Source organism: Cajanus cajan, chromosome 4 (assembly GCF_000230855.2).
Source record: "Cajanus cajan strain Asha chromosome 4, NIPB_CcT2T_4, whole genome shotgun sequence".
NCBI lineage: Eukaryota > Viridiplantae > Streptophyta > Magnoliopsida > Fabales > Fabaceae > Cajanus > Cajanus cajan.
The window spans coordinates 50,282,966-50,293,788 of record NC_138520.1 but is presented as its reverse complement, the minus strand read 5'-3'; the positions used below and the strand labels follow the sequence as shown (position 1 = coordinate 50,293,788).

At 36.6% G+C, this 10,823-nt stretch overlaps 1 protein-coding gene across 1 annotated transcript; it reads left to right on the top strand.

Moving 5' to 3' along the window:
• Positions 1-8,526: 8,526 nt before the first annotated feature.
• LOC109817918 (2Fe-2S ferredoxin-like superfamily protein) lies at positions 8,527-9,256 on the top strand. Its single transcript, XM_020383274.3, has one exon. It carries the CDS (start codon positions 8,602-8,604, stop codon positions 9,064-9,066), a length of 465 nt encoding a protein of 154 aa, XP_020238863.1. The 5' UTR covers positions 8,527-8,601; the 3' UTR covers positions 9,067-9,256.
• The last annotated feature ends 1,567 nt before the right edge of the window (positions 9,257-10,823 follow it).

Genomic DNA, 10,823 nt, shown 5'->3' with positions numbered 1-10,823 from the left:
TCAATTTGGCCAAAGGTAAGTTCAAGTGTGAACACAAGTGTGAACACACTTCTAAGGTGGGCGGCTCTTTGGAATTAAATTACTCCATCCAGTTTGAAAATGGTTAATTTGGTTTAGTTAGGTTCATTCAATGTGAATGGAACCTAGCTAAATCAAATCTATGAAAAATTAGGAGTAAAATGAGTCCAATATGTAAATTTTAGCCTAGGACCACCTTTGGCTAAATTGCTAGGAGCACTCTCTAGCTTACTAAGGACACTCTCTATTTTGCTAATGCCACTCCTACTAGAAAAACTAAGAAAAGAATGTATTTCTAGGTTAGGTTAAATGGAGTCAAAGTGTCCAAGTAACCTACCCTAGAAACAATATACAATAGCTACTAAAAAGGAAATAAAGTGCCTTACAAATACAAAGGCAAAAATGCACCTATACAAGTATCTACTATATACAAGGTACAAGAAATCAAACTATACAATGTATTTACAATAGAGACTATGAGACTAACAAGAGGAATCATACTCAATACTCATATTGAGCATAGGTCTAAGAAGCACCTCCTCTCTAGAAGCCTCCTCTAGCCTCCTAACCATGGACCTAGTTAAAGGCCCAATGGTCTTCAAGTGTGAGCATCCTTGGATCACCCTTCACCCTTCTTGGTCTTACCTCTTCCAAAGGGATCCTTGGGGATTAGATTTCCATCATACCCTCCCCCTTCGAAAGGATTTGTCCTCAAATTCAGTGGTCCTTCCACAAAGATAGCATCACCTACAATGAAAATAAGAAATAAAGCATTAGGGATGACATATTCATATAACATATGTGGAAAGTGCACCCTATGAGGAATTCCTTCTATAGTCCTAGCAAGGGTCCTTAGACTAGGAAGGATGGGTTCTCTAAGCATAAGAATAGGATCCTCACTATAGTGTATTCTAAGTATAGAACTAAATCCTAAAAATGTGATAGTGCTAAAACTATAATAAACTAATGAAGTAGTCCTATATACTAAGATATCTTGCCTAAAGTACCCTATGTAGTAACCTAGGCTTCTACAAGAAAACAAAGTGAATATAATAAGGAAACTACCTAGACAGCCCTTGATCATATTAAATGTTAGATACATCATGGAAGAGGGTGTAAAGAGTTTAGAAAAGTCATAGAATCTAATTTGGTCATAAAGGGAAGTAGTAAAATTAAGTTCAAAGAAGTTTGTACTTCCCTTAAGATCAAAAATAGAAAACAAGACACCATGAGATGTATCTAATAAACAATATAAACCAAAGTTTGGGTGCTTTATTAGAACAACTAAAGTAAGAGAAGTCCTAAATAGACAATGGCTGTCTACTTTGGGCACCACCAAAGTAGTAGCATAAGAAGTAGAGCTAGGTGAAGTCCACTTCTTCTTCACTAGACTAAGAACTTGAGATCCATTCTTTTCAAAATTATTTAGGTTGTGGATCTTAAGCTCTACGTCCGTGGCAGCAATAGAAAAAGAGCTAAAATCTTTGTGAAGAAGAAAAGTCTTTTTGCAATCATTTTTAATAGAAAAGTGACTTTCCTTTATCATAAGATTTTTGGAGGAGACATTATCCTCCTTACTATTTTCCAGCATTGAGAAGTTAAAGAGGTTGTTCAACTAAAAGACATTTCTTGATAGAATGTTTTATTAAAAATTGACTTCTAGGAACAACTTCCTTGGAGGAGACACTATCCTCCAACTCTAGAACCTTCTTTTTCTCCTTTTGTATTTTTTTTTATTTCATAAATACTTGATCCTCCAACACTTGTGAAGGTGAAAGAGGAGTCAAGGTATTTTCTTACCTAGGTGAACTAGGCTGATTTTGTTGCTAACACCATCATGAATGGCTTTTCTATCATGTTGCCATGGCCTACCAAGTAGAATGTGGCTTGCGTCCATTGGAATGACATCACATAAAACTTCATCCTTGTATTTTCCAATGGAGAAAGGCACACTTACTTGATCTTTAACTTCTATAGGTCCATCCTCATTAAGCCATTGAAGTTTATAAGATTTAGGATGGGCTATAGTAGTTAAGTGAAGTTTATCAACCAACCTTTGACTTACAAAATTGTTACAAGATCCACTATCAACAATGAGAGAACATGTATTCTTGAAAATTTTACATCTAGAATGAAAAAGGTTCTCTCTTTGTGATTGATCTTGTTCTTTTAATTGGTTGGTTAATAACCTTTGGGAAATTAATAGATCACCCTCACATGGTGCTTCCTCACTAGAACTAAGAATTTCATCTTCTTCATTTGAGGAGGATGAAGAAGATGAAGTGCTCTCTTCACTTAGGATTTCATTGACCCTAATGGTCATGGTCTTTTTTGTGGGGCATTGGGAAGCTATGTGTCCCCTCCCTAAGCACTTAAAGCACTTAATGGAACTAGTTCTAGGCTCATCGGAAGGTTTTTCTTTTTCTTTTTCTTTTTCTAGTGGTCTATCCTTTGAATAAGAGGAGTAACCCTCCTTCTTGAAGTCCTTCTTAGGGTAGGGAGTAGTTTCTTTCCTAAAGCTAGGCTTTCTTCTAAGTTGTTGCTCTACCCTCACACAAAGTTGAACTAGTTCATTTAGGTCTCTATAGGGTAGTAGTTCAACCTTGTCCCTAATTTCTAGGTTTAGACCACTTTGAAACCTAGCAATGGTGGTTCTCTCTTCTTCCCTAATTCCAGCCCTAAGCATAAGCAACTCCATTTTTTGCCTATATTCCTCCACACTAAGGTTCCTTTGTTGGAGTCTTTGGAGCTTGTCCATTAACTCCCTCTCAAAATAAGGAGGAATGTGCCTTCTCCTTAAGGCACTCCTAAGTTCATTCCAATATTTAATGGAGGGCTCTCTCATAATTTGTTTTTCTCTCATTAGGGAAGTCCACCAATGCATGGCACTCCCTTGAAAACTAAGGGTGGCCATAGGAACTCTTTTCTCTTCACTCACATTGTGGCAAGTGAAGATTTGTTCAACCTTCATCTCCTAATCCAAGTAATCATCAACATTGTCTTTTCCATGAAAGGGAGGAAGGTCAAACCTAGGTTCTCTAAGAGATGTTGTTTCATGCCTAGGCCTATGTTTCCTAGGGGGTCTTTGATAGTAGCCATCATCATGGTGACTACTATGAAACCCTTCACTTGTAGATGAGTGAGTGTGTGATTGATGGCTTTTGGGCCGAGATGACCCTTCATCATGTGTATGTCTAGGGGACCTAGAAGACCCCTCACCATCATGTCTTTTGGGCCTAGAAGGCCCATGTCCCTCATTAGCATGGGGTTTGCTAGTCTCACCCCCCACCACAAGCTTACTCAACAACTCTCTTATGGTTTCATTATTCTTTTCATTTTCTATTTCTTTTTTTCTAATATATCTCCTAAGTTCTCTAAGTTCTTCTTTAGTGCTCTTATGACTTCTAGGAGAATGATGACCATGCACACTACTCTCATGAGAATGATCACTCATTTTGCAAGAGAAAGTTTTTCAAAAATCTTTAAAAATTTTGCAAATGAGTGATAAAGATTTTCACAAAAGATTTTCTTTTTTTTTGTGCAATACCAAGTACTTGGAGGTCTAAGTATACAAGTTGCACTATCAAGGGAGGTGAGCTACAAGGAGCCACTTAATAACCAAGCCTTTTCAAGTGGAAATTACTAAACCCCCTTATACCTTTCTTACAAAACAAATTTTTCACACAAGTAAGCAAATTAGTTGTGTGTGTGTGTGCACGAAACCCCTAGTAGGCAAAGGAAGCCTTCTAAACGAACTTAGAATTTAAACAAATATAAGGAAAGCAAGTAAAACATATACTAGTCGTAGGGTCCTAGGGTGGAAGTCCAAGTGGCACTTGAAGCTTTTTGGGACACTTCCACAAGTTCTAAACGTAGTATGAAAGCTAGTAAAACTAGGCGTATCCTAGTGGAAGCCCAAATGGCACTTAAAGCCTTTGGGGACCCTTTTACATGTACTAACCGAGTCTAGGAGTCTTTATTTAGTACTATTTAGGAAGTGGTGGGACTTAAACAATATCCCAAACAACCACTCCTAAATGTAGGTTTGTATACAATAGTAAATTTTAAAAAAACTAACCCAAGTAGGGTTAAAGAGTTACAAGACAAAGGAAACAATTCTAAATCAAAACTTCTTGAAGAATTTCCACCAAGGGTGGTTAGGACAGGTTTGGAACAGCCTTGAAGTCAAGATGAAACGCCCCAAGTTGGTCTCCACCAAGCCTTCACCAAGTTCTCCAAATCCGTCACTATTTTCTCCAAATCCGTCACTATTTTCTCCAAATCCGTCACTATTTTCTCCAAATCCGTCACCAAGTTCTCCAAATCCGTCAAAACAATTCTTGGCTGCAAAAACAACAAACAAGTGAGCCTATCCAAGGTGTTTCACTCAGGTTAGGTGTACCTCAATCTCCTTCAAGTATAGACCCCTTTGAGATTAGCGAATATGTCTCAATTAGTCCTTCCTTCCAAGTGTGATGGCTTGAAAAGGATTATGTCTCACCAAGGCTTAACAACCAAACAAGAGAGAGTAGAGGCCAAGGAATGAAAACTGAAAAGCACAATTTAGAAAAGGCTACACTCTTGTAGGAATTAATGAGACAAAACAAAGAGAGCCAAGAAGACACAAAGCAACAAATAAAGGCAAATTTCAAAAGCTAGCACACAAAAGATTAAACCTAGGAATGGCACTAGAATGGATTACAAAAACCAAAATAAAATTTGTGCAATTGTTTTGAGGGTTTAAAATTCTTTTTCCAGCCACTGGACAGCAAGCAAACCTCAAGAAAAAGTCACACAAAAATTCAAGGCCAAGTGCTACTAGTGATGTTTTGTTTTCACTTTGTTTTTCTAGGTTTTTCTCTTTTGTTTTCTTTTCTTTTTCTTACCCTTTTGTTTCTTTCTTTTCTTTTTCTTTTGAACACAGAATATTAGCACTTAAAACAGAGGCCAAAAAATTTAATAAGAGGTTTCCAAGTGGTGGAGAAAAGAAGAGCAAGAAGAGTAGAAGTGTAAGTGTACTAGTCAAAAAATTTCAACACAAATTTTTACTAGTTTTAGTACTAGTTTGTTCACTTCTTTTGTACACTTTAATTTTCGTTTTCAATACACTTCTACCTCTGTTTTCTTTTGTCAAAACAAGCACAAGACACACAAGGAATTGCTGGTCACAAATTGCTAAGAAACTAATAGCAATTGAAGTTCACAAAAAATTGACTCTAGAACATGTTAGGTCTAACAACATGCATTGGAATCATTTTATGAGCACTCTAAGATTATTAATGTTCAACCAGCAATGACACAATATAGGAACAGAGATTAACACATTAAGATTCAAAAAGAAAAAGGCACAACAAGGATTTAATGACAAGTAAAACAACTACACATGACTCTAAGACAAAACTAGCAGATTAAGAAATGTAAAAAAAGCTTGTATTCTTGTTTCTTTTTGGAGTTTCTTTTAAGACCGAAAATTATAGGAGTCCAATGGAAGATAAAAGTAATCCTAAAACATTGAAAAAGACATACAAAGAATACCTAAGGCACATACAAAGATTGATTCACAAGAATTTAGAAAAATGAACCAAAATCAAGCAAGACAAAGTGAGTGTGTTCTATAGATTTATAGATGTGACACAAGAACCGCTCAAGGCACACAAACTCAAGACACAAAAAGGAAATACATGTAGGAACAGTTTAGACACATATTAACATAGATTGAACCGAACAAAACAAGACAAAGAAGCTTAGGAACGAATTTACCAAGGAGACCTAGCTCTTGATACCAAATGATGGAAACTTGCTTGGAAAACCGGATTGATGTTGATTTCCCTTCAAGCTCCTCCCTAGATCCTTGACTCCTTGATTCTTCCTAAGCCTTGTTAAGGTCTCCAATGGAGGAGGAGACCTTAAAACCACCACGGTTTGGTGGAGAACACTCCCAAGAGGCGCCACTCCTTGATGAAGAGATAAGCCACTTCAATTCTCACCACACTCTTCTATGAAGGGATAAGAGAATTGGATGAATATCAAAGAGGTTTAGGGACTTTTAGGAGAGAGTAATCTGAACAATATTTTCAGAAATCAATTCTCTATACATCCAAAAGTGTCTTACAAGGTAAGGTTTACAAGTATATAGGAGTAGGAAGCTTAGAGAGCAAGCTATCCTTGACCATGGTTCACTAGGAACCATGGTTGAGTCTAGCTAAACCGTCCAAGTTAAGAGGCTTGGAGAGCAAGCTTCTCACTTAGCTTGCTTGGTAAGCTTGCTAAGGAGAAGCTTGTGCTCCAAGCTTCCAAGCTTGAAAAGCATCAATCAATTTGGCCAAAGGTAAGTTCAAGTGTGAACACAAGTGTGAACACACTTCTAAGGTGGGCGGCTCTTTGGAATTAAATTACTCCATCCGGTTTGAAAATGGTTAATTTGGTTTAGTTAGGTTCATTCAATGTGAATGGAACCTAGCTAAATCAAATCTATGAAAAATTAGGAGTAAAATGAGTCCAATATGTAAATTTTAGCCTAGGACCACCTTTGGCTAAATTGCTAGGAGCACTCTCTAGCTTACTAAGGACACTCTCTATTTTGCTAATGCCACTCCTACTAGAAAAACTAAGAAAAGAATGTATTTCTAGGTTAGGTTAAATGGAGTCAAAGTGTCCAAGTAACCTACCCTAGAAACAATATACAATAGCTACTAAAAAGGAAATAAAGTGCCTCACAAATACAAAGGCAAAAATGCACCTATACAAGTATCTACTATATACAAGGTACAAGAAATCAAACTATACAATGTATTTACAATAGAGACTATGAGACTAACAAGAGGAATCATACTCGATACTCATATTGAGCATAGGTCTAAGAAGCACCTCCTCTCTAGAAGCCTCCTCTAGCCTCCTAACCATGGACCTAGTTAAAGGCCCAATGGTCTTCAAGTGTGAGCATCCTTGGATCACCCTTCACCCTTCTTGGTCTTACCTCTTCCAAAGGGATTCTTGGGGATTAGATTTCCATCAATATAGAGAGAGCAAGAGATAAGAAGAATCAAATTACATAAAACTGTGACAATCAAAGTATATAATTTGTAGGTCTATTTTTCCTTTTTATTACATAAATAATATTGTCTAAATCCTAATATATTTTTGAATAAAATTGAAAATTTTTCAAATCATGTTTCCAAAGAGATATTATATGTTTAAATTAGGCTTGAGATGAGAGATTTATGTTCAAAATAGTGTATGAAGGTCTTGATGAACAAGAATATAACATTTGAAACTTGAAAGTAGTTTTTGGCCTTTATACGTCCAAATTGAAAGAAAAAAAAAACTTGTGAGATATGCAAATGTAGTTTGTTTTCTTAATTTTCTTGGACACCTAGATTAACTAAATTCAATTCATGTAACTCAAAATATCCCTTAAATAAGATAAAAAGGTTAAACGTACAATCTAATAATTGATAATGATTGAATATCAAGTCCAATAAAATTCTACGGAATTAAATCTAAATAATATATTAAAATTAATTGCAAAAAATATAATTAGACCAAATATAAAACATAAATAGAAGCTTTAAGATTGATTTATCAAAAGGCCAAAATCAGAAAATCAAGAAAAGAACTTTTGATTTGCTCTTGAGGAATTGTTGAGTAAGGTTGACTTAAGGGTTACCAATTTACAATTTTAGAATAATATTTATATTATAATATCAAGTATTTACTTAAATAATTATATATAATTAAAGGTACTATAATATTCATACCTGTATCCATGCCTATTAAATTTTTTAGGTAAATTCTTGTCCCATCCATTTTCATCTCTATTTACGCTACTTTTTACCCTTTTATTGTGGATAAAGCTTGAAACGTTTTATCATTTATAACTAATTTTCATAATAAAACGGAGTTTGTAGAAGTAATTTTAGTATAAAGTAGTTATAATAATGACTATCATTTTTTTTAATGTGATTTCAAGGATTTTGATTTTGATAAAAATATGATTTTTCTCGTTGAGAAATTTGTAAGTTCTAAGATGACTTTTTGATTTAATCGTTTAAGGAAAGAAGCATTTAATACAAATTTTATCATTAGCTTCAAGGAATAATAAAAATTTAATATATTTGAGATAAACTATATACTTCGTTTGATTTAGAACAACTTATAAACGATCTGTATCCGATACTTCATAAGTTTTTCAAAGATATTTTTACATATATTTCTTCTTTATAAAAATGATTTATTTATTAGTAGTATTAAAAATCTAAGGAACCTAGATAATCTTTTGAGTTAATATAACTTTTTAGAATTACATTCTAAATTTTTTTTTTAGTAAAAGTAATTTTTTAAAAAAATTCAAAGAATAGATGAAGTGGGAAGAGGAAAAAGGGAAACAAATGGAGTATCCCCTTATGAATCTCGACCAGTCTCAGATCCGTTTCAGTCGGCCCATCACATAACGGGCCGGCCCAAGATAACTAGACAGAGGCCCGTGACACCGTCGCCATTTCGTTCCTCCGTTCCCAACCAAAAGGAGAAGAAGAAGAAGAAAAAAAAAAACCACTCTCGAAATCCTCCACTGATCAAACCACAATGGCATTGGCGAATCTGCAGAGGGTGTCCTCGCACGCGCAGCGCCTCCCCTCTCTTTCCTTCTTCTCGAAATCCCTAATCTCGCGCTCCACCTCCACGAAGAAGGTCTCGGACCGCATCGTGCGCCTCTCCGCGATCGACTTCGAGGGGAAGAAGCACGAGGTGGTGGGCCTGACGGGCCAGACCCTGCTGAAGGCCCTCGTCAACACGGGCCTCGTCGACCCAGACTCCCACCGCCTCGAGGAGATCGACGCCTGCTCGGCCCACTGCGAGGTCAACATCGCCCAAGAGTGGCTCGACAAGCTCCCTCCCCGCTCCTACGACGAAGAGTATGTCCTCAAGCGCAATTCCCGAGCCAGAGTCCTCAACAAACACTCCAGGCTCGGATGCCAGGTTCTCCTCGACCACGCTCTTCAAGGTATGGTCGTCGCGCTTCCCGAACCTAAGCCCTGGGACACTTCCTAGTTCCCTCCCATTCCCGAACCTCATCTCTTTTTTCGCTCAATAATGTAATCCTTTTCAGAAACCCTAAACAGAACAGAACTCGTTGAACCTTGCAATTGCATTGCTTTATTATTATATTTTCGCTGTTTTGGATCCGTGCCGATGATTGGCTCGCTATTAATAACTATTTGGAGCCGTGTGTTTTATTTCATCATGATGAGTTGCATTGCTTCGTGGCTTTTTTCTGTCTGTATTCCTCTAATGTGGAGTCCTTTTGCTGGTGGAGGAGTTTGCGAATGGGTGATTAGGGTTTTTTCTTTCTTGGGAGAGTTACGGTTATGGTTTTTTTTTTTTTTTGGTGCTGAACCTATTTGCAATGGATTCTGATTGTTCAAGCCAGTGTGATGGTTACTTTTGAATTTTTTAACCACTGTCTTGGTTAATTGTCTGATTTGATTTGTAGTTCCTTGGATCCTCGATTCTGATTCTGTGAATTTCAATGATTGGAGGGACAATAGCTAGGCCTATGCAGTCTCGTGTAAGAAAAACTGATTATCTTTAACCATATAATATAACTAATACATTGTGGTTACTAGAGAGAAATATTGGCTCAAAATTATATTCATATTTGAGCGCAAAATGTTTAGGGGTTTGTGGTGAACCTCTGTTCAATGGATTGTGATTGATTGCAAGTGTGGTTGATCAAGCAAGTGTGTTGGCTACTTTTGAATGTTTTAAAGTTTTAACCACTGTCTTGGTTAATTGTTTGATTTGATTTGTACTTCCTCGGATCTTCGATTTGGATTCTTTGAATTTCAATGATTCGAGGGACAATAGCTAGGCCTATGCAGTCTTTTGAGGAAAACTGATTATCTATCTCCAACTCTATTATGACCAATAACATTGTGGTTACTAGAGAGAAACATTCGGAAAAAAGAAATATACATATTTGAGTGCCAATTCAAATCTTAAGTGACCTTAAGAGAAGCATCCAACAGTTTCTTAACATAAAATTAGCATTGCAAATAGTTTTGAGATACTCATGTGTTTGTTGGCTAAGTGTATGTTTGGTTCAGCTTATTTTAATGTGCTTATTTCTATAAATCTTTGTCGAACCTGACATGCTATAACTCTTGCATAAATAAACTTGTGCTTATTTTCCCAAGGACCCGTGCAGAAAAATGAAATGGTATTGGGGTAGGATACAAAAGGCCCTTGATCATAGGGAGCCATAATGAAGTTATCTCTTTTTAGTTAATTAGATAGATGGTTTGTTATTTGATGTGATTATTGATGGATGTGATATTTATAATCCTTCTTTTAGAAGTAGTTTTGGGTTTTTAGCATAGTAATCAATAGCGGCCAGAGTGGTTGCGATAGCGGCAGAGCACAGCGGAGTGGCTCAGCACTGCCACAGAAAACTTGATACAGAGTGTTTTAGCAGAGTGGCCGGAGTGGGTGCAACAGTGATAGAACGAGGTGGCACAATTGCATTTGCGGGTTGGGTAGCAGGTTTTCCCTTACTTCTTTAGTATAGATCTGTCTTCTTTTCCAGAGGATCTCCTGCAGATCAGTCTTCTTCTAAGGGGGGAGGGAGGCAGGCAGGCAGAGTGGCTAGCTGATGGGTCTAGAGGGCTATAGTAAACAAATAAGGTTTGGAAAAGTTGGGTCAATGAGCCCAAATTTATTTATTTTCTCTTTTGGTTTGCTTTGATAGGCTTAATTTAGGAAAGTTTATTTTTACTTCTCTATTTTTTTAGACAGTAACTTCTCTTTAT